This window comes from Canis aureus, chromosome 9 (genome assembly GCF_053574225.1).
Source record: "Canis aureus isolate CA01 chromosome 9, VMU_Caureus_v.1.0, whole genome shotgun sequence".
Classification (NCBI taxonomy): Eukaryota; Metazoa; Chordata; class Mammalia; order Carnivora; family Canidae; genus Canis; species Canis aureus.
This window is the reverse complement of record NC_135619.1, coordinates 34,037,659-34,061,626: the sequence shown is the minus strand read 5'-3', so window position 1 is coordinate 34,061,626 and position 23,968 is coordinate 34,037,659. Positions and strand designations below refer to the sequence as shown.

Below are 23,968 nucleotides of genomic sequence, written 5' to 3'. Positions count from 1 at the left end.
ACCTGGCGGGTCCCGGCCGGCGCGTGAGTAGCTGAGACCACTCTGTCCGCTAGAGGGCGACCGCTGCTGCGTCGGCTCCCCTCTCGTTTCTGGAGTCTCTTCTGGGGCCGCCAGAATGTGACAGGAGATTTACCAGGGAAAATGTCTAAGGTGACCTTTTCCTCCTGACGGTGGCCGTGAATGCATTGCTTATTGGTTCTTGTTAGGCCTGGGGAATTCCTAATCACCAGCGGTGCTGCAGGAACTGGCTGGCATAACAACCCCGGGGATGAGTGTGTGTGCACACACCTGTGTTGTACGTGTGGGCTTGCATGGTGTACGTGTGCACATGTGTGCACACACGTGCGGGAGTGTGTGTGGGTGTATGTGTGTGTACATTAGGCTGTGTGGTGTGTGTCTGCGTGCATGAGCATGCACCGTACACATATACATGTGTGAGCGCAGGGCCCTCCCTGGGTTGTGAGTTGCCGGTGGGTTAGCCTCTGCCTGGAGGGTCCTCTGTCCCGAAATGGACTGAGCTACTCTAGGCTTCTCTACATTTGGAGAATGCTTTATATTCCCAGATCCCTCCCTCCTACCTTGGATCACTCCTTCTTGCTGGTCTTATCATGTCTCACCTCCCCGTATCTTCCTTAATAACCTTTCCCCCAAATGGGAGAAGGAAGGAAGGAATCCGCAAGAGAATTCCATGCTCCAAATGCTCTTCTCTGCAGGATGGTGTCCCCCGGCCCTTGCTGGTGCTGGTGCTGGTGCTGGCGAGGGCACCTGATAGGCTGCTTCCCCACTCACAGCAGAGGCAGAGGGCCTAGAGGACATTTTCTCTCAGCTGCCTCTCGGAGGCCTCATCACGGAAGCTCACAGCTCCTAAGATCAAGTCTCCAAGCCTAAGCAATGGCTGTGGATTCCAAGGGGAATGAAGAGAGATGGTCATGGCCTTTGCGGGCACTTCTAGGCGGGAGAGCATGCCAGGAACATCCCCAGGTTCTGACTTGTGGCAACCTATGACTCCTGCCGTCGGCTGCAGAGTTGTGGACGGGCCGGCACTTGCAGTTTGCAATAATGATGAGAAGAATATCAGCCACTAACACTCAAGAGCACGGCCTGTGTGTCAGGCACTGTTCTAGGTGCTTTGCATATATCACCTCATTTAATCTTCCGAATACAGTGGATTCAATACCTTGCAGGCTGTTTAAGGCCTCACTGGGGATTACCTCTATTTCACAGATAGGGAAATGGAGGCACAGACATGTGATGTGATTTACCCAAGGACTTGTGGCATGGCTAGGAATTGAACTCAGGAAATCAAGCTCCAAAGCCCCAGTGATCTGAAGCTAGTCTATTCAGGTTAGTAGCCCTTCTCCAAGGCACCCAGGTGGAGTGAAATCTCATTTGCAAGGTGAAGGAAGCTAGCTAGGATTTTTTTTTTAAAGATTTTATTTATTTATTTACTCATGAGAGACACAGAGAGAGAGGCAGAGACATAGGCAGAGGGAGAAGCAGGCTCTGTGTGGGGAGCCTGATGCGGGACTTGATCCCAGGACCCCTGGATCAAGACCTGAGCTGAAGGCAGATGCTCAACCACTGAGCCACCCAGGCGTCCCCTTTTTCCCCCCTACGATCTTCTCCACATGGTCAAGGAATACCCCATTCATGAATATGAAAAGCAAAGCACTTTGAATATGTGCCCCAATTGGGGTTGGGGGTGCTTGCTGGGAGCAGAGATCCTTTCCTGCTCAGGAGCCAGAGTCCCATGGGCAGTTTCTCTAAAGGAACAGCTGAGACCATGGGAGGCTGCAGGGGCCCTCCACACCTCCTCCAGCAGGAGAGGGCAAATGGCTCTTCCTTCCTTCCGAGGCCCCCACTGGCAGCAGAGGGGGGCAGGGTAGAGCTGAAGCTGCTTCACTCCCAGCTCGTGTAGTGGAAGTGGGTGGGAAGCCGCTGCAGGCACTTTGGCTGCTGTATTGGCGGTTCCTTTTAATTTAATTATATTTTTTGAGTCAGTCCCTCAAACGACCAGGTTTGCTGGCATCCTGCTGGCTCTGCACTGAACCCAGCCTTTGAATGGGAGACTGAGTCCAAGCAGCCTCAAATGTGCCCTGGAGGTGAGAACTGCTGCTCATGAAAGCACCTTTCATAGCATTAAATTCCTCTGCTTCAGAGTCTTTGAACCTGGAGTGATCCACAGGTTGCAGCCCAGCTGGAGATGCGTGATAAAAGAAATTGGCTTGCTTAGAGTCCAGTGGGAGCTGACAGAGGAGGAGAGTCTGATAGTGTGAAGCTGAGCCTGCATCTGAAACCCTGGAGACTCCACAGCGTGGGGGGACAGGAGGTCACCCAGCCATTCAGGATACCACATACTCCAGTGACACTGCTTCAAGCTCCTCCAGACTTTGAGGGCCTGAAGAGAGTCCCAGATAAAATGACCAGAGTGTGTCCATGTAGTGGACCCAGGTTCCCCAACAGTGGGGATGCACACTGTGTAGACAGGGATCCTAGAGGCTTATCCATCTGGGCATAGGGTAGGACTGCACTTCCCAGATACCTTCAAGTCAGATGTGGCCCAGTGAGTTTCTCTGGTGGATGAAAAGTGAGCTGATGGAAGCCACACCCTTCTTTTCCACTGCTGGGGCAAACATCAATGCTCCAGTGGGGGGCAGCTGTGCCAGCCTGGATTCCAGAGTGTGCTGTATGGCACAGAGGTCCCAACTGACGGTCATACAGCTAAGGGGTGGTTTTAAGCCACTGAGATTTTGGGGGGTGTCTGTTAATGCAGCATAATCTAACTAATACATCCATGGATAACCAGAAAGATGAACTCTATGGATCACTTGACTAGTGTGTTATATATCCCAAGCAACACATTTATTAACCTAATTAAAGTACACATAATTTCCAAAATTGAGCCTTTGTGGTTAGGCACTGCATGCATCACTGCAAGCCAGTGGGGAGGAAATTTGGGAAGTGGCCCTGAGCCTGCTAAACTCCACCGCTAATTCTGTCTGGCTTAGAGACGCCCAGTAGGTAGGACAACCAAGGACTGTGATGGGTCAGGTGCTTATTTTTAGTTCTTTTATGTATGAGTCAATGGAAACAACTACCTTTTACCCTCATCTATTAAGGCTGCAGAAGCATATCATAGGCCACTTGAATAAAAAAGGAGAAGCAGGTCCTCTTAATATGTGGGGTCTCACCTTTGCTACCCATTAGAATCACTTGGGGCTTAAAAGCCTCAAGCCTAGGCCATGCCCCAGACCAACCCAGTTAGAAACTCTGAGGGTGCGCCAGCCTCAGTTGCTGGCAAAGCTCCCCGTGTGATCAATATGCGACCAGCTGAGAACCACAGCCAGGGGGGCTCCTCTTCTTTTGCTAAGGACCATATATTCACCAATGTCCTGAGGTGGTCAATTTGCCGAACTCTATTGCCTACATATAACCTTGTGTCTCAGGCTGCAACAGTCGTTAGAAAGAAAAGGCCTGGAGATTCACTGAGGTCTCCTTAGTGTGAGCTCATAGCTCAAAGGGACTCCTGGAACCTGAGACAGCCAGCCATGGACCCTCCTAGCAGGAGTTGGTGGTAGACAGACCCGGATTTGAGGTCCTACCCACCCTTCCCTGTAGCAATTCTGCGATCTGCAACAATTTGCTTGACATCTTTGAGTTTGCAGTTTCCCCATCTGCAAAGTGGAGGTAATCTAATGTTGGCCTTATTGGCTTAGCACAATAGTCTCTGCATAACTGCTAGCTTTTATTATTTCTCCCAGGTGACTCGTCTTGAGTGTTGAGGTAGGTGAAGTGACAACAGAATCCATCTGCTGCCTTCACCTCAGTCCCCTCCTTCCCTGGGGCATGAGACCCCCAACTCTCCAGCTGCCTAAGCTGGAAACTTGGGAGGCATTCTAAACTCTTCAGTCTTTTCCTTAAATCCCACACCCAGCCCATCATTAACCATGATGACTCTACCCTGTAAGAATCTCATAGATCTGCCCAGTTCTCCCTATTCCTACGGTCACTGCCTTTCACCCCCTGTGGGTTGTCTGCAGTAATGTAATAGTCCCTGGAGGGTCTCCCCAGCTCCCCACTTTGACGCTCCTCTAATACACTTCCCAAAATGTAGTCAGAGTGATCTCTCTAAAATACAAATCTCCCTATCAGGTATGAAAGCAAATTTTAAGGTTGTCATAAATTAAAACAGTGGGAGTGCTGGTGCATGAAAATAGACAAAATGAAATAAAAATAACAAGTCCAGAAATAGACCTCAATATATAAAGGAAGCTTATATATTTAAAAAGTAGCATTTCAAATTAGTGGAGGAAAGATAGATTATTCAATAAATAGCATAAGCACAACTGGGTAGTCATCTTTGCATAGAAATAAAATTGCATCCATACCTCATACTTCATACAAGAAATGGATCAAAGATATAAATGTAAAAAAATGAATCAGTAAAGGTACTGGAGGAAAACATAGTATATCTCAAAGTGGAGAGGGCCCTTTAAAATATGATTTAAAATCCAGAAGCCAAAAAGGAAAAGATCAAGGAATTCAACCTAAGTTAGAAAAAATTCTCGATGGCAACAGTTACCATAGGCAAAATCAAAAGACAAATAAAGTGGGAAAGATATTGTAAATCATATCACAGACCAAAGGTTAATTTCCACAATATGCAAAGAGCTTCTACAAATTAATTAGAAAAAGATCAACAACCCAATGGTGAAATGGTTGAATATATGGAGTGTTGAAAGGAAAATATCAATGACTATTAAGCATATAAAAATCTGCTCAACCTTACCCAACTAAAAGAAATGCAAATGAAAAGGACACTGATACTAATTTTCACATATTAGATTGGAAACTATAAAAAATGTTGATGATACAGGAATTGCTGAGAGTATCAGGAAAAAAGCATCATTATTCGGTGCTGCTGGAAGTACAACTCTGTGGAAGGCACCTTGGGGAAAAAGTAGCAAAATGACAATGATGCCTGTGATGGTTAGTGTCATTTGTCAACATGGAAAGGCTATCGTCCCCAGTTATTTAATCCAACACTAATTTAGAGGTTGCTGTGAAGGTATTTTGTGGATGTGGTTAACATCTACAATCAATTGACATTAAGCAAAGGAGATTAGTCTTAATGATGTAGGTGGGCCTCATCCAATCAGTTAAAGGTCTCAAGAGCAAATACTGAGGTTTCTGGCAGAAGGAGAAATTCTGCCTCGAGACTGAAGCATCAGCCCCCTTCTAAGTCTCCAGGCTGCTGGCCTGCCCTGCACACTGCAGACTTGCCAGCCCTCACACCCAATTCCTTAAAATAAGTCCCTTTCTCTTCTGTAATCTCCTACTGGTTCTGTTTCTCTGGAGAATCCTGACTGATGTGACATCCTTTAATCCAGCAACCCCAGGTTCCCACTTGTGGGAACCCTTGCACATGAGGGAAATGACCCATGTGCAATTTATTTCATCACAGCACTGTTTGTCACAGAAAGAGTGAAGGCAACCCGAGTGTCCCTCAGTTCGGGACTGCTTAAGAAGTCATGTTAATCCTCAGACGTGGAGCACTGTGTAGCCATCAAAGGGTATGAGGCAATGATAAAGAATGGTTTCCAAAACCGATTTAAGAGAAAAAAGAAAAACGCCACACAGTGATGAGCAGTGTGTACAGTAAAATGGGGTGTGGGGGGGCGGATATTTAAGTGTTTGTAAACGTATGAAAGATCTTTTGGTGAGCACACAAGAAACTATGACCGAATGCCTCCAGGGCAGGGGACTGGTGGCTGCAGAACAGGACAGGAGGGAGACATTCCACTTAGGCCCCTCACGTCTGCTCATATCACTCCCGGACAAAGGCATCGATGGGCCTGAAGGTGGAGTCCACATTTTTCACCACAGTTTATAAGGCCCTTTACAACCTTACCTTTGCCTCCATCCTGTCCCTGTCCCTCCTCCCATGGCTCCCTGTGCTCTGCGTTCTCCATACCAGTCCCATAGTTACTCAATCCGTTCCTTAAACTCACATTCTCTCTCTTGCCTCAAACCGGGAATACACGGAGACTGTCTCCCACAGTTCCTATTTTTTTGTCCTTCTGGTATGGTGCCCTTTCTTCCTAGGGACCTGGATGGCATGGCTGGTGTTTGATGTCCCTCTGCTGTGGGCTTGGCTTCCTCAGGGAACCCAAGGATGAGTACAGAGCTCTGCCACTGGCTTCCTCTGAGCTCTGGACTCATGGCAGTCCTTATTGTCCCTCTTGCCCTCTTGGGAACCCCTGGTCCCTGTGCTCCTGTCACTCAGGCCAAGAGACTGACAAGACCCCCCCCCTCCCCCAGAGGGCCTGCTGGGGCATCTCTATTTTTCTCAAATGGGTAGAGAGAGGAGGCCTCACTCTAACTGAACTTTACCTATCTGTTCCAGAAAGAACTTGGCACTTGTGTCTTGCAAGGTATCCTCTGTCTTCAGACAGCCAACTGGCTAGCAGCCAGTCTTTAGGAAGTCCTGTTGTAGGAGGAAGACCTCAAACCTGGGGCCTGCCCCTTAAATCATTTTGGGGGGGATGGGTTAGACACAGACACTTTAGAAGCACACCTGGATAAACACAGTAAACTGTGTGTGACTGAGGGCTTAGATTCTGTATCTTAGGAGAGGACAGTGGCGTAGGTTAGCAGATGCAGCAATATGGTCCCTAGAGCACAGCGGTGGGAGAAGGCACGTAGGGTATATGCTCTCCGCCCATGGGCTGGATATATGCATTTGGTGATGGGTGGGGGCACTGATTTGTCATGTATACATTTTATTTTTCTCATTCACAAGTTGCTGACTTTGTACATATTCCATCTTGGAATAAAGTGGTGAGTTCTGATTGGACAGATTTGATTTTGAGGTTTTGTAGATTCATGTGGCTTCACCCTGCAGCCTGTTAGAATTTTATGCCGTAGAAAACTGGAACTGTCTCCTAAGGCTGTTGGTGCAAACAGGGACACCTAGTCCTAGGTGTGGTCCCCACCGGAAGATTTAACTGGAACCTCTCTGCCGTCTCCAGATCCAGCAGCTCTGATGGGACTACTTCACTCACCAAAGCTCTGATTGTTTTTCTTCTGGATAGGACTTAAAAAAAAATAAAACTTCAAAAAGCTGTGGAACACACTATTTAAAAACATGCATTCTGAGTCAAGCGTAAACACAAAGCTGTCTTTTTATAAAGTCTGAGCTTTATAAGGTTGCCAAAATGTTTCTCCGTCAGTTTTAAAAACTGAAGTAGAAACCACTTAAGAGTGAAAAATATTCCATGGAGGAAATTCTCAGATGTTGAATTCCCAGGTTCACATCACAGAGAAGTCAGTATCTGTGTGCAAGAGCCCCATGGGCAAAGCTGGTTAGATGGAGTGTCCGGGCCAAGTTGTTACCTGAGAGGATACCGGGAAAGACCACTGACTCCAGTGGAGCTCCTTCTCAATAATAATTGAAATGTCACGCTTGAGTTTGCCAAAGCTCCCCAATTTCCAAGTCCCCCACATTTCCTACTTCAGGTATGTATCCTAAATGTGTAGACTGACACACACGCAGAGGAGCCATCCACCATTTCAATCCATCTGGGCCAGAAACTGAGCGTGGGGAGTGGGAAGACACATCTCAGGGTTGCTCTGGAAACAGTGCTCTATTGCTTGATCCATTTCCAGAGACTCCAGGTTCAGGCTCTCACCTCCCACCACCAGGCCCATTACCTTCTGGATTTTCCTCTGCCTTCCCTTCCAACATGTCCCCTTTCTCAACTATTTTATTTTCAGCTGTTAGAGACTAGGAAACAAAGCCATTGCTGTTCTTAGGCCCACTCCCAGGTATTCCTCAGACCCAACGGGCACTCTAAAGAAATATCATGGGTGTTGTTGACCTGACATTAGGGATGTCCATCATTTCATCCTGAGGGCAATATCCCAGGCTGATTTGGCAGACTGACCCTAGAGCTTAGGGAGCCAGAACAGTGCTACTTTTTATAGCAATTTGACAGATAATTTTGTCGAATCTAGTACAATAAGGGGGCTTGTAATTTTAAAAAATTTATTGTATTTTACAAAAGAATTGAGCTATGTGGATTAGAAATAAATAGCCACCACTACAACTGTAATTCATAGATGATTTGAAAAACAGTGAGCTAGGACATCCTAGAGCTACTGTGGACAATCCAGAGGCTGAAGTGCTCAAGTGTTTTGATGTGTGGCTGGAAGATAGGAAACAGAAGTGTTTGTGGAAGACTGGAGTAACGTCTGTGAGATAGTGCTGGAGTGTGATGTGCTAGCATTGCCCACAGGGGAACGGGGACATGCATGACGTACATGCCGCTACATGGTGCCTCTGGGTGGCCCAGGTCCTCACTGACCACTCCATATCTTTGTAGAGAAGCATTAGGTTCTAGTTAGGAGATTTTTGCTATCCTCAAGCCCTCCTCTCAACTTCCGCAAGCCTCGGGCTGACAGGGAGTCAGGGCCATGGATAGATTGTTGAAGGGACCAAACCAAGGTGCGTTCACAGGAGTTTGGATTCTCCTTGTATCGCCCTCTTGGCAGCCTCATGAGCACAGAAAGCCTGAGTGGACAGTGCCCACCTGTGCTGCTTCTGGACTCCTCGCACAAGCTCACTGCAGCCTCTTCCCATCCAGGAAGCTCTAGAGGTGTTACTCATCCCCCTTTAATAGTGGAATTAAATCTTTTCAGCAGAAAGGACTATTTAGGGGAAGTCCTAAATGCTTTGCTATATGAATAACCTCCCCAGGACTGAACATTCCATTAGTAGGGTCAATGGCAAAGAGCTGCAGCTTTGCTGATAAAAATCACTACCCAACTCCTTTCAGGCACCACGCTGAGCCCTGCTTCTCTTCATCTTATGCCTTTCACATTTACCCTCATTTCACACATTGCAAAAGCGAGGCTCGACTTTTCTCTCGCACATTATCCCCTTCCCTTTAGAATACTCTGGTCATAACACTGAGCTATATCTCATTTGAGTTATGAGAATTTAACTTTTGGAGGAATTTCATTTAATATTTCAGCTTATGAGTCATTTCTACATGTTTCCAGGGACCGTTTTGGATTTTGCATGTCACTTGAGCAGCCTGAGCCTGGTGAAAAGGGAGTTGCTGTGTGGTCACTGTTACAAGGTCAAGCTGTGGTTGCCTCAGAGAAATCTTGGATTGCTAGATTTTGGTGGCAATGACCTCTATATCCTGTTTCTTTTGTCTTTACTTTCTTCTTTTTTTGGATTACAGGTTTAATTCTAAAAAACTGTGAGTATCTTAGGCCAAAAACCAAACCAAACCAAGGCTCAGAGAGGTTAACTTGTTGCATATCACACAGCCAGAGATTTCAAAACCACTTTAGTCTCTTCAACCATATGCTTAATTGACATTATTTAGAGTTTATATCAAATATCATACTGGAATTAGAAGTATTACAATGAGATTCAAGCCATATGTAGTTAAGACCCCAAGGCTCCATGGAGGCTGCTGTTTCTTTATGCCATGGTTACGGGGTGAAATATGATTTCAACGGCACTGAGGATGGACAGCAAGCTATAAACAATATCATCTGCAAGGATAGAGTTTGTATTTAGGAACATGCCTTCAAGTCAGATGATGCATTTATTAACTACTCTGGGCACATAACAAGCTGCATAAATTTTTATACCTCATCCTATTCTTTTGTTTAAAAAAAAGGAACTCCTATTTGAAGACATAGTTTGCATAGAATGGTCAGGTGGTAATAGTTTACAGCGATGTCATGCTCACTGTTCCTTGCTGGCTTATTTCTAAGATTCAGTTCTTGCTTCCTAATCAATCCTGTCAACAAAAAGGAAAAAAAAAAGACACACACACCAGTGTTACAAAACCTTGTATTAATCATTTCCCTTCACTTTCAATATAACGTTGATATGAAATATAGCCATGATTCTTAGTTACATGGGAGGAAATGAGTAATAAATACATTGTAGCAAGTTTAAACCACAAGGGTGTTTCACTGGTAACAACATTTGAAAACTGTACACTTGCAAAGAACAGCATCTTCAAACATTAGTATATCTGTATATCAGTAAAGCTTTACATGTAACAAACATGCTATTTCCATATATGACAAATTTAAAAAATATGCATTGCTTGGCAACATGAACTAGGCAAAAATAGTTCTTTGTTCACTAACTTTATACAGGAAAACAGGACGAGAGGCATGCATGTACAATAGGGATGCCTGCACAGGGCATGCAACCAAAGAAAATTCTTTAAAAGTCAGCTTACATTAGGCATAAATACATGAGGGTTATATATTAATAAGGGAGGAAGTCTTCTGTTTGACATTATTAACATTCCTGTTTTCTTCCTATTCCTCCCAGAGGAATACACATTCACCTTTAAGTAAAGATAAAGGAATTACAAAAAAATAAAACTCACTTTGCAAACAACTCTGATGACTTGTAAAAAAAAAAAAAATCAACATTAGTGTTATCACAGCCCCATGTGCAAATTATCCTTCCGCAGGTCCTTCCTGTAATAGGCACATCCGAGTGCCTTGGTCAGGCTGCTTCCTGGCACCCAAGCTGGACCGCCTGCTACAGACACCTCCAGAGGGCCAACGAGACTGGGGCCTGCTTTTCCTCCCACTCGCTGCCCTTCTGGCTGCATGCCTATGCATTCAGCCCAGCTCGGCCCCCCAGCCCAGGCTTTTGGGGAGATCCTGGTTCTAGCCGGGGAATGCACATATCCAGACCTTGCACCGGCAGTCGCTACAAGAGGTGCAGAAGAACACAAGACCTGGAGAAGGCTCCCACTCTGTAAAAGGCAGCCAATGACACCTCAAAAGAAAACCTTGTTTCCCTCAGTGTCTCTTCAAAGGAATGGGAGGCGGGGGCCCAGCTGTCATTCCAATCCTGAGTACCAAAAAGGGACCATCAATACACAGGATTTGAGAGCTTGGTGCAAACAGCCGCCCTCTGCAGGCAGACCCAGCAACGTCTATTTTGCTTGCTGGCCCTCATTTAAAAAGTGAAACTCAAAAAGCATGTGGAAAAAGACACGTTATCAGCAGCAATGTTTCAATTCTTGTACACAGTTCATATGTGTCTTCCTACTGTTTCTGATAAGAAACCACTATGAATAAAAAGCACCAATAAAACATCATACATGGTAACAATATCGTAGACCGCCACTGCCCCTAGGACAGTGTAGAGATGCCAAATACATACTGCTTAAATCAGAAAAAAGGGGGGGGGGGAACATGTAGTGAAATAGATTTTACTCTAAGATTTTTAATGTTTACTATTAATATAAAACAGTTGCATTGGGGGGGTCAATGGGTAAATACAAAAAAAGGCACTGCCGCTTTATTACTAAATATCCGACTTCACAGCCTTACGCATGCAACTGTTTTGATTCTTTTATAAATAAAGTTCTTTTGCTTTAGGATTTTAAAATTGAGCTGTATACCTGCAGTCAACACAGGACTCAAAACAAGGTGGGGACAGGCTCCTAAAATTTATCAGAACATTCAACTTAAAAAAAAAAAAACACTAATAGCAAAACACAACTATGTAGATAAATCTATACACGGTCAATGAAAAATAAGCTTTTCTTTTTTTTTAAAAAAAGAATTATGTTGTTATTAATAACAGACTTTATCATGGTTACCAGCCATAGCAAGTTAATAAGTAACATATCCAAAATAATATCTCTAATAATCAGATAACCATTGTTTCTATATTCAGTGAAGGAATAAATAGAAATCCAGATTCGCAAATACTGTAAGGTCTTCTTCCTTTTAAAGGATTCATGCTAATGTGATTGTGTTCACAATCTGTTTTCTGAACAACCCAAGTCTTTATGGATATGTGTGTTTTGCAGCAGATCTGAATGCTTTCTCATTTCTCTCTGAGATGTGTAAAACCCTTCTTTTTTCTTCCCTTTATTAACTTTCTTAGCATCTGAAAAACACCTTCACAAACCCTCTGGTCTTACCTTTGGCCTTCAACATTTTTGATCTATTCTTCCTGCCTTACACGTGATCGTCCATCCCAACACATTCCCCAAGTAACACTAAGCTTGTTTAGAAAAGGGGTGTGGAGGATGAATGTTAATGGCACTTGGTTTAAAAAAAAAAAATCAACTAAAAAAAATGCTGCCTCTTTCTGCACATGGATTTGCATGTTTAAAATGTAGTCACCCAAGGGAAGGTCTATTTTCTTAATGCAACACATGATACTGTGGGTTTAAGCCTCCCTTGCTTGCAAAAGCCTCTCTACAGTTAAGATGCTCCATCTTTTTAAACCTTAAAAGACTTCAAAAAGCAAGGCTGAATTGGGTGCACATTTTTAATCCTGAAGGTAAAATAAAGTTGTTTAGATTTCATTAAGGCCTTTTAAATCTATTTACTTCGTTAACTTTTTTTCTTTTTCTTTTTTCTTTTTAAATAACCATAAGCGAGTGCAGTGATTTTCATGGTCTGATCTCTTCAATTTCGACTCCGACTTCACTAAAAGAAATGGCACCAGACTCACCCATTTAATAAACAGACCTTATACCAACTCCCTGATCTCGCCTCTGGCTGAGCATTCATACCATCATTTACACAACCCAATTTTCCAGTGCAGAGCACAACTCCTCTTTGATTTCCTTTAATACCCTCCATTGCATCGCATCCCAAACGTAGTCTTTCTTGCCCTTAAGAAACAGAGCTATTACTTTGTGGTAGCATAGTTTGCTCATCTCCCACCAGGTCAGGACTGGTTTCCTCTCTCCTGCGCGGCTGCACAGACACACCGGCCCACGACCCCGCGAAGCCCTGACGTACAGGTGGAGAGAACCACGTTTCCTCCCGAAGCCGCCCCTTCCCGCCGGGCCTGTCGCTGCCCACGTGGGACGCGGGGCCCCGCCGCGTGGCCTGCACGTCCCTCCCCACCCCCCCTTGCACGCTCTCTCTGCCACTTGCCCACTGACCAGCCACACACTAGCTTAAGCCTTGCTCTCCTTCCTCTTCCTCAGCGGTGAGCGAGCCAGGGGCACGCAAGACCCGAGGCTCAGGTTCCTCCTGCGTGCAACCGCAGTGGAAACGGGCCTTTGAGCTCATTCTCCGGTATGAAGGCCTTTTGCAAGGGGAAAATGTCGGTCCTTGCCATTTTTCCTCCAGTGGAATTGCACCCACCTGTGTGTGTGTGTGTGTGTGTGTGTGTGAAGCGAAGCAGGGGGGCGACAGGATGAAACCCCAGGATGAAACCCCACAGGAGTGTAGGGGCAGAAGCGAGGTGACTGGGTGAGGAGCAAATGCAGGCCAGAGAGGGGCCGCAGGATTCTCGAAGAACCTCTCCGTGACCCGCCCACAAACCCTGACCTATCACGCGGTGCGTCCTCCTCGGCACTTCCGCTTCCGGCCACGTGCTCGTCCCGCCCACCCACCCGTGCGCGCCGCCCAGCTGCGGCCGGAAGACGGAAGACGGACGCCTCGGCCGACGTGGCCACATCCGCCTTCACGTGGCAAGCTCGGCTCGGCAGCCATTTTGAGAGACAACCCTGCTGCTATTATAAAAATAGAGGAAAAAAAAAAATGAATCCGTATCAACAAATCCTTTACAAAAACCATAGTATGAAGAGAAGTTCTATCCAAACTCTTTACACATTATGTATGTACCCTTTAAAATTGTTATGTAAACAATACACAAATCAAAGTTTCTCTGAAATTTTGTTGGAGGGCACTTTCCCCCCTCTGCCGCCAGTGCCGCGCGGCCCTCTCCTGCGGCTCGACTCCAAGCCGGGTCCTCAGGGGAAGCCGATCCGGGCGGCAGAGAGGGCCGGCCGCCATCTTGCTTTGGTCGCACGCTGCCACGACTGCGTCCTGGGGCCTGACTGTGGAGGCGGGCTGTGAGGGGCGCCCAGGCCCAGGGTTCGGCCTGCCGCCCGCGCCATCCCCCCAGCTCTTTCAGGCGGTACTTTTAGTTCTTTTCTCTCCCTCTCTCCATCCAGGAAGCCACTTGCATGCCCTCTCCATCCCTTCCCAGTCCCACGTTTCCCTAGAGACCCCCTCCCCCACCCCACACACCAAGCCATCCCGTGACAGAAACAAATAACAAAATAACCAATCCCCGGTCTACTGATATGTTTACAAGGACGACCTACGCTCTCACAAAATCAAAATGGGAGAGGGACCAGGGGGAAAAAAAGGCTGCAAAGCATCTCCGAGGATTCTGTGCAACCCTGAAGATGGCTGACACTGGACCCGCAGCAGTCGATTTCACGGCCAGCGCGGTCACTCTCATCTTCAGCTTCTAGATTGTGGAGGTCCGGTCAACCCCGTCTGCGAGAGAAAGAACACAAGATGGGCTCAGCTGAGCAAAAACCATTGCCTTCGTGTCCACCTAGCCCCACACTTCCGGTCTCTGAAGACCGGCGAAGGCCAACCTTACCCATTCATCCACTCACCATTCCCACACCCACCCACTCAGCATCTGGGCAATAGCCGTTTTTCCAGGAGCCGTAATGAGGCTGGGAGACAAGACGGGAGCCTTGTCCTCACTCTGGAAGTACACACATCCTAGTCGGGACAGAGAATGTAAAGCCATAGTGATGTAGGAGTGATCTTTGCTATGATGGGGGTAGGTACCAGGCTCAGCAAGAGGAACGGAGGAAGGAATATTTACGTTGCCCCCGAAGTCAAGGGCAGTTTCACCGGGAAAGAAAGTGACTTTTGTAAGATGGTGGTGGTGGGAGAAGAGAGGAGGAGGCAGGAAAGGAAGATGTGTGTGTGTGTGGGGGGGGGGGGGGCACCTGGAGCTCATGTACAGGTGTAATGCCGGTCATCAAATGGTGGGGCTGGGGGCTAGAGGTTTAGGATGAGGGATGGGCGAATGGAGGGGTGGCAGGAAATACGCTGAAGAGCTGGCGGGAGTGCTGCGACAGACATGCGGGTGGACTTGTCTAGCTCACGCTGCTTTCTTTGGCAGCATCTCTCTCTCACCTGCATGAGGTGGCTGTGACTCTGAGCCCTGGTCACAACTGAGCAGACCAGGAGGATGCAGCTGACCCTGATGTAGCTTTTCTGTCTCAAGAATCTGATTAGGGGCAGATGCTATAGTCAGAAGTTGTGGGCCCTAGGAACTGAAAGATCTTGTGGAAGTGGGTGAATGCTGAGGCCACGCGGCAGAGGCTGTGTCTACGTTATGGAGAGTCGGTGAAACCAGGCTATAAAGTGGAGGACGCGCCCATCAGACACAGAAGCCATGAATGAAACAGACTGCTGAGAAAGCTGATGGCTGCCCAGCTCCTTTATGGTTGTCTGCTTACACATGGGACTATAGAAGAGTCCCCAGAATGAGGCCATAGGAATCTTGTGTACTATGAACAGGAGCTTGGACTTGGTAATTGGGGCATTATAAGCCGTAGAGTAATTAGATCTGATTTTAGAATGGTTTCTCTGGCAGCTGTGTCAGATGACCTAAAAAAGGACAAGGCTGGTGGCAGGAGGGCCCCTACAATGGTCCATGCTAGGGCTTGTCTGACAGAGGCTTTTCCAGTGAGCACAGGAAAGCATGGACTAACCACGGTAGGAGGTAGAAATGACTGTGTTCAGTGACCGGTAAATGAAGGCCAGGGAGGATTGCAGGATGCCTCCCTGGTTTTGCTGATATCTAAACATCAGCAGGTATGTCCTGGTCTAAGCCTAAGGTCACAAACCTGGTCTACCAGGAGAAGCATCTAGACTCAGCAAGCAGAACTCAGGTGTGAGATGGGAGTGGCAGAGTGTGTTCAGGGCAAGCTGGGGGGCCTAAGCGATAGGGAGGAGTACACCGAGTCCACTGCAGAGGCCTCCTGGCCTCCTCAAGGGTGGTGCCAGCCTGATGTCTTGCCAGCAGGGACTTGAAGGAGAAGTGTTTCTTTAATTGAAATTTTTACTAATATCGTCTAGGTTCACATGCAGGTATAAAAGACAGTACCAGGTTTCTGGGTTTGCTAGGTTTCTCTCCATGGTAACATTTTGCGGAACTATAACATTACCACCAAGATACTGATGTTGACACAGTTCACTGATCTTACTAAGGTTTTCTCAGTTGTACTTGTATCCCTGTGGGTCTATAATTTTCCATATGGTTTTTGGAGAGATTTTAAAGAAGAAAACCAAATGACTTCTCGGGAGGTTTGTGATAATCAGGTCATCAGTCCTAGAGGCCCCCAGATGTGAACTTTTCCCTGACTTCTGCAGGTGCTAACCTGCAGCCTCTTATGGTGGCTCTGCAGTGGTAATGGGTCATGGGAAACGGTGCGTGCAGGTATACACATGCACGTGTGAGTGTGTAGAGGTCACTCCCTTGTCTGTAGAAGTGGAGTGCACACTCTTGCAAGGGCTCACTGGCCTACTCATTAATGCCAGTCCTTCATAGCTATGTACCATGAAAAGCTAGAACCGTGAAAATCTCAGCTAACCCAACCCCAAGCTGCATTTTCACTGAATTCCAATTGTATGCCTCATCCTCCAAGGGTGATGGTATTCATCTGTAGGTAAATAACGCACAGCTAAGTCCAGATTCACCATTTACAGTTGTGCAATTTGTGTACTATACAACTCCAGGGAGCACCATTTTCATGTATTCGTTATAGGTTTTATAGTTATTATGACGAATATCAAATCAATGGCAGAACAGCATCTTAAGTGGATCCTTTTTCTAATTTGCACAAAGTCTCCATATCAGCTAGAAGTGAGACTGTTAAGGCCAAAGAAGGAATAAGGAAAGAAGGTGAGAAGGAATGGCAAGGGGATCGTGTGAAAACACGAATCCTAGAGCATCAGAAGAGTTGACTGGACATTCCTCTTTATGGTAGGATTCATTGCAGACTCTGGCCTGCTTGGAGGAGGCTTGCTTTTGTAGCTGTGGGTATTCTCACCCATATAACCCCTGTGCAGGAGGAAGACAGCAGCCAGGCTTGGTGTTGAGTTCCTTTATACCTGGAGCCACCAATCAGGAGCAGGCCCAATAGAGCCAGATGAAGTCCTTAAATAAAGATTTACAAAGCAAGATGGTAGAGGCAACCTACCTCCTGGGCTTCCTTGTGAGTTCTGTTGGAGGGGCCAGGGGGAGGACAAAGAAGGCAGAAAGGGAAAGCCAAAGAGAAAAATGGCTTAGACTGGCACCAGGAGGGTTGCAGTTAGTGGAGGACACTGGGAGTAGTCCTGGGGCCCATGGACCAGCCCCATTAGAAAGACCATCATAGGATGTGGTGTCCCAGGAACTTGGACACCCTACCATCCTGTCCTGCGACACAGGCCGAGGAACTTTTTACTTTGCTTTCCTCTCCCTATTTGTCCTCTTGTAAGATGATTTCATTCATTGGCATTCTGCCTCCAGCAAGGTCATCTTCCCAGCCAGCCCATGGAAGAGGTGGGCCGGGCCAGCAGAGGTACAGTCATGGTGGGAGGGCTCACTGCCACTCTGCCCAGCTGGGCCACCCTGAACTTGATGTGCATTTTCTGCTCAGGAAACTGCTTCACAGGCTTCCCACCAGAGAGGATTATTGAGGGAAAAAACCACAGCAATAAAAAGGCTGACGAGATTAACAAGATGAAAACATTAGCAAAAAAACATCAGTTCAGCAAGGTTTTCTGTAAAAACAGAAGAATGGGCTAAAAAAATGAAGCCTTTTCAATGAAAACCTCCCTTTAATAAAGAGCATTTGGCATTCTTGCTACTAATGATGATAACATTAGCACTTAGCAGTTTGATAAGGGCTTCCAACATGCCAATTATCCGAGATATATCAAGCCCCAGGGGAAGAAGGTCAGTTCTCCTTGCTGACGCTCAAAGGCAGAGGGAGTTCCTCACACCCACCAGCCACAGTTGGGTGGGAGGGAGCCTGGGCTGCCTGCAGTGGGCTGAGCTTGGCCTGAATTCTCAGGGCCTGGGAGGCTTCCCTTTTTGAAAAAATTAAGATATAATTTATATACCACAAATTTCACCCTTTTAAAGCATGCAAATCGAAGGTTTTCATATTTTCACAGAGTTGTTAAGCCATCACCACTATCTGATTCCATAACATTTTCAGCTGGTACCTGTCAAGCAGTCACTCTCCACTTCCAGTTCCCTCTGGCCCCTGACAACCACTAATCTATACTGTCTCTAAAGATTTGCCTTTTCTGGATATTTCATAAATTCCTAAATGGAATTATACACTGTGTGGCCTTTTGTGTCTGGCGTCTTTCATTCAGTGTAATGTTTTCAAGGTTCATCCATGTTGTAGCATAGATCAGTACTTCATTCCTTCTGAGCTGAATGATATTCCACCATCAGGCTATACAACATTTCGCTCATCCATTTCCATCCGTCGGTGGACCTTTGGGTTGTTTCCTATTACTCATTGGGGCTATCAGTGCGCTGACCCAGTCTTCCTGGTGAGTTAGCTGGAGAAGAGAAGCTGGTGGCACCTCCCCACAGAAGTGCCAGGGATGGACCAATGATGCTGTGAAGCTTCAAGGATAGGAGTGGCTAAGGGAGAGAGCAGTGTTTGCAAATGGGGTTCCTGGAACCACGGGGAGATCACATTAGGAGCTATGCCTTCCCATCATCTGTTCAGTCAGAGGCCCTGGGAGGCCTTGAACTAGCTCCCTTCTGGTACTGAGTAGAGGCTTTCTTTGGGCTATAGAGAGCCTTGCACAGGTGAGGTCAGGTGAGTGCAGTCCTTGCTTTCCAATCTGTTCTGTGCAGAGCATTTACTGGTCTCATATTTGGTGTCAGGCTAAGATTGTGTTTACAGGGACTAAAATCTAAAAATCCCTGGTCAGGAGGACAAAGCTCTCTGGAAGCAGCAGCTGATAGCAGCCGTTCTCCCCACCAGTGCCAGATAGCACAAATTTTGGCTGTAGGTGTGCCGACTGCCTATCTCCAGGGTGAGTGAGCACATCCCGACCGGAGAGGACTATTGGGAAGGGTCACAGGAGGCCTCTCTGACTCAGAGCCTCCTAGAGGTTGGCAGGGAGGGGCTGACATCTCTCCTCTGCCTGCCAAACATCCCCAGGGCTGGCACAGAGTCCAGGCTGGAGAAAAGCACTTGGTGAGTACTAGGAGGGCACTGGAGGCCTCCTGGGGCTTTTGTGATGACATAGGGCTTCAGACCAAACAGACAGTGGGACAATCCAGCTGCTTCTGGAGCTCCTCATGGGGCTGCAAGTCCATACGCACATCAACTAGACCACGCCTGTCACACTGTGAAGGACATCTCAGACTGCTCGGGGCTCCAGGCATCGTGGAAGCCATTTGGAACAGGGAGATATAAAAACAAGCAGGGATTTTTGTTTCAAAAATTCTATTTTTAGAACAAGCTGGGATATGCTTGGACCCGACTGGGAGATCTAGTGCCGAGAAGGAAAGAATCCAATTCTGTGGGGGGATGTTGCCACTAAAAGCCATGTCTTGTGTTTCTAACTCCTCCAGCTCCCAGCATTTGGCTGGGACAGCTGCTGTGTAGAACCTCAGTGTGCACCGGGTGGGTGGCTCTGAGGAAAAAGGGACAGCCTTGGTCTCCAGGTTCCTGACTCACCTCCCAGAAAAGGAGGAGCAGGGCATTGTGGGCTACTTGGTGTGGTATGTCTTGATGAGGATCCAGCAGTACCCTGAGGCCATTCTCTTTCTCTGTCCCCTGCCTACCTCTCCTGGTACCTTTCCCGTTACTCCTGAACTACTGCCAGATTGTAGACGGCAGATGGCTGGTAGTTCTCCCAGGCGTGCTTTGGTAAAAAGCAGGGAGCACCCACTTACCTCCCAGGGCGTGCTCGGTCATACTGAGGCACAAGGACTCCAGCCTGTTGTTGATGTCAGGTTCAGTCACAGGAAGCTGGAATTCTGCAGGGGGCAAAGGGTGATGTTGGTGACAGACTCTGAGAACCAGGAGAAGGTATGCACTGCTCCACCCGCCCCACCCTGGGAGGATTCTGGAGACTGTAAGGGTCGGTGTGGAGGTTAAGTCACACTCTGGTTTCAACCAATCGATGAGTCTGTTAGATGCACAGGGTCCATTGTGAACATGGGCGGCTGGAAGAAGAGTGCTAACTAAAAATAGCCGGTCAGAGTCAGTCTGTTAGGCCTCTGCTCAGAACCCTCCAGCAGCTTCCCATCAGGGTAACAGCCAACCCCCTGCCATGGCCTGCCAGGCCCATGTGATCTGGCCCTTATTAACCCCTGCCCGTGTGCAGCTCTCCCCTCCCTTCATTCCATCCCCGGCCCTCTTCTACCCCAGGGTCCTTGCACTGCTGTTCTGCCCAGGATGGCGGTCCCTGAAAAGACCATGACTTTCTCTCTCCCTGCCTTCACATCTCTGGTTCTACTATCTCTTTAGAAAGGACATTATACGTGAGCAGAACTTTCCCAGCCCTATCCCTTTTCTCTGCTTTTTCTCCACAGCTGTCACCAACATCTGGCACATTATTTGCTGCCTGCCCTCAGTTGCATGCTCACTTCATTAGAGCAGGACTTGGCTCTGCTGCTCCCAGTGCCTAGAAGCAGGCTTAGTACATTTCTGCTCTGTTACAAGGAAATGGAAACCACAGTATGGCAAGTGCTTCTTCTGAGTCCACGACTGTGCCCAAGTGGCCAATTCTCACGCGGGACTCAGAGTGACTGGCGAGGTTAGCTGGCTAACACAAGAACCCACAGAGGTCTGACTCCAGAGCTGGTACTCTCCTGCATGTGGCAGCGACTCTGGGTGCTGGTCAGGACTCTCAGCCTTCAGCCACTTAGAAGGTCTGAGATGTCTTCTGTGCAGGTTCTCGCTGCCCAGGACAATGCCGTGTACATTCTGACCACCAAGCCCCCTCTACCATCTGGACCCTCCCTATCTCTCTAGGCTCCAGTCTCTCCTCCACCTGAGTGGGAGGCAGCCCATTCTGCTGGGGACCTCACGGTCAGTACCTCCCAGATCTCGCAATCCTGGGAAGTTTTTGAGGGTCTTTCACTGGCTTGGAAGCACCTTGCAGACAGCAACAGTACTTTTATATCGCTCTGAATCTCCCATAATACTCAGCCATGGCCTTCTGGCACATTTCACACATGTCTGTTGAGTGATGAAAAAGAAGGAAACTCTGACAGCTAAGAATTGCGAAATCCTATGGTGGGGGCTGGGGAGCAGACACAGTAGGGTGTGTTCTGAGGGCCTGGGAATCTCAACATTGCCACTGTCCTCATATGCGACTTGGGGAAACTTCTCTTCATTGGGCCATAGCTCTTCAGTCTGTAAGTGGGAGAAAGGATCCTGGTGGCCCAAGCTTGGGCCATTTCCTTGCTCCTTCGAGTCTCCACCAGGGGGCACTTGGGGTGGAGGGCAGGATTACAAATGAGGTTAGGTTGGTGGTTTAGTGGGATAGGAAGTTGAAACCAGTGGCTAAACCAAAGTATTTGTTTTCCTTGATGAGCTATACATTTAGGTTTTCTCTGCAATCTGTGTTCCCTATTACTGGCTAATTCAGAGGCAGATGTCATTTCTGTTGTTTAAAATTCTTAGAGTAGATGGGCAAAATGGATCAATATGAAAAGCACTAGGGAGCAGATAGGGTTCTTTCTGACACAAGTTCCAGCATCAATGGGTTTGAAAGGCAACTGTGCCAATTCATGAACAGAGGACTATTTGGCTTTCCGGGGGAGCCAGGGAAAATGGAAGGGTCTCTCCCACCCCCACCTGCTGTTGCTCTCAGAGTAGGGATGGGGCAATTAGACAACCCAAAGGGAAGAGTATTTTAGTATTTTCATCCATTCATGTGAAAATCATATGCATGCAAAATTAGCAGCCTTCAGGGTGTGAAATCTATAAAATAGAAACACAGTTTTATATATAGCCAGTTAGCAAATATGAAAAAAAAAACCCTCAGCAATTATAACCATCCATATGCTCATTGTAAAATTTAGTTTACTCTCTAGCACTCCCCTTTAAACAAACACTGTGGAGAGATTTGGATAAATAAAGATGCTCGACATTTGGAGAGAAGTGTTTCAGCTGCAGGATTTCTTGCCAACACGCAGCAAAATGCCATTTCCCAAGCCTAGGACTGCATGTTCAAAAAAGGGGGCTGAGAAATGCGGGGCTCTCCGCTCTAGAATCTCCAAACCTTAGTGGCTGCTCTTTTAGGTTGAAAGTTGGCATGGTTGCTTTTTCTCCCTCAGCTCTTCCCTCTGGTGCGCTAGGGTGTCACGACCCCCACCACTCTCAGTGGCTCTGAAAAATTCTAAGTCTTGGGAGAAGCCCATATGTTCACACTCCAGAGTTTCCTAATAGTGTGACTTTTTAATTGTGTATTTGATAAAAACAGATCCGTGGCATCTCCCCACACATACAAGACAGAGGGAGACCAGCTGGGTGGATAACAGCTTCCATCTCAGGCTAGAAGCCCTCAGCCAAGTGTGGCTTGGGTGGGTGGAACTCTCAAAGCCCCAGAGAAGTATTTGGGCAGCTCCTGCCACCCAGGCATGCACAAACCACCAGGACAGCTCTTGCTATGGCTTCTGCTACCTCCCCCCGCAAGGGCTCATTGCATTTAGCTTGGGCCCCCCAGCAGTAATGGACCAGGCAGACATAGTTTTATGTCTTCAGTAAGGCAAGAAGGAAAGACTGAGCCTTCTCAGCTGTTGTGTAAAGCAGGCCTGTTTCCTTAACTCAGATGACATCTCTGAGAACCAGGAATTGTTCCCCTGACCATCAGACCATTCTAGTATTTAGTGAGGATCCCCAGTTCTAGGATGCCCAGGGTCTAGGCTGACCTGGGACTTTATAATTGTGCCTTTTCAGAAGTCCCACAAGTACAGATCCTTGTGCTCAGGCCCAGGGTCAAGATTCTGGAAGGGAGTAGCCATCCATTTCTAATGAAATGCTTCTGTAGGATCCACCTGGGGAGGGTGGGGGTGGGGGGAAAGCCCTTGCGACTTTTTCTTGGCAGAAACCAGCCATCCTAGCTGAGTCTCACACGTGTGGCACCTGTGGAGCTCTCTCCCAGTCCATGAGGCTGAGGTAAAGAGGCCAGGGTCTTTAGTACTTTAGAATAAGAAATGGGGTATTCTAGGAAAAAAACCTCTAAAATTCTACTTTGCCAATAACAGCTGAGGCTACTTGTTGAACAATTAGGAAGGTCTTTAGGTTAAGTGATAACTGGGGTTGCCGGGAGGAGAGAAATCACGAAACAGAGGCTGAGTAGTATAGGACAGAATTCCTAAACCTGTAGAAGTTTGTGCTGTGAAAATCCTCTGGGACCCATACTTTCACAAAAAAATGATGAGAATATGGTATTAGACAGCATTGTCCCATCTTGCTCTAGCTTGGTCTCTCCGAATTTGATTTTCAGAGGCAGGGGAGCACAGGCCCAGCTCAGTTCTTGGCTGTGATACAACTGATTCATTCACCAACCTCCCTACCTATTATCTGCCAGTCCTGATCAGGATTGTTTGCCTTGGCTTACTAGAAGGCAAAGAACAAATGCATATCAGGTACTTAAGTGGGTCCCGGTTCTGGTCTTTTCCTGGCAAAGCAGCACCTTCCATTCCCCTAATGGACCCAGTGCATAGATGGTACTCTCCCTCTCCCCACTCTTTCAAAAGGCAATTCTCCAGAAGGAATCTGAAACACACCAAGGAGACCATGAATGGTAACAGCTTGGGGCACTATGCTATCATGTATGCAGCATTCAAATGGTGGAAGAAATACAGTTATGAGCTCGTACATAGGGGAGGTTTGCTATGGTGAACGGATATGTCACAACATGAAATGTTGCCATGTAAAGCCCCTTATCCATCTCACATCTGGACAGTGTAGCATCAAGGGTAGTTTGCAGATGGTTTTGTGAGAGGGAAGGAAGAGACGTAGTTCTGTGAGGCTGCCCAGCCTACCCTTTCCCATGCTTTTTTTTTTTTTTAAAGATTTTGTTTATTTACTCATGATAGAGAGAGAGAGAGAGAGAGAGGGAGAAGCAGGCTCCATGCCGGGAG

General features: G+C 47.3%; 2 protein-coding genes across 8 annotated transcripts in view; one reads left to right on the top strand and one right to left on the bottom strand.

The window, feature by feature from the left end:
- Positions 1 to 9,860: 9,860 nt before the first annotated feature.
- The window catches only part of SAMD4A (sterile alpha motif domain containing 4A), a 215,390-nt gene continuing 201,282 nt past the window's right edge, over positions 9,861 to 23,968 (bottom strand). For all 6 annotated transcript variants that reach the window (XM_077909351.1, XM_077909350.1, XM_077909353.1 and 3 more), the window contains 2 exons: positions 19,763 to 19,846; positions 9,861 to 14,316 (listed from right to left, as the gene is read on the bottom strand). In XM_077909351.1, the coding sequence (XP_077765477.1) occupies positions 14,288 to 14,316; positions 19,763 to 19,846 (113 nt within the window). In that variant the 3' untranslated portion in view covers positions 9,861 to 14,287. The remainder of the gene's footprint in view (positions 14,317 to 19,762; positions 19,847 to 23,968) is intronic.
- The window catches only part of LOC144320615 (uncharacterized), a 62,622-nt gene continuing 52,450 nt past the window's right edge, over positions 13,797 to 23,968 (top strand). The window contains exon 1 of one of the 2 annotated variants that reach the window (XR_013386230.1): positions 13,797 to 14,614. The gene's annotated coding sequence lies outside the window, so the exon portion shown is untranslated. The remainder of the gene's footprint in view (positions 14,615 to 23,968) is intronic. The other variant, XM_077909356.1, reaches the window with a different exon arrangement.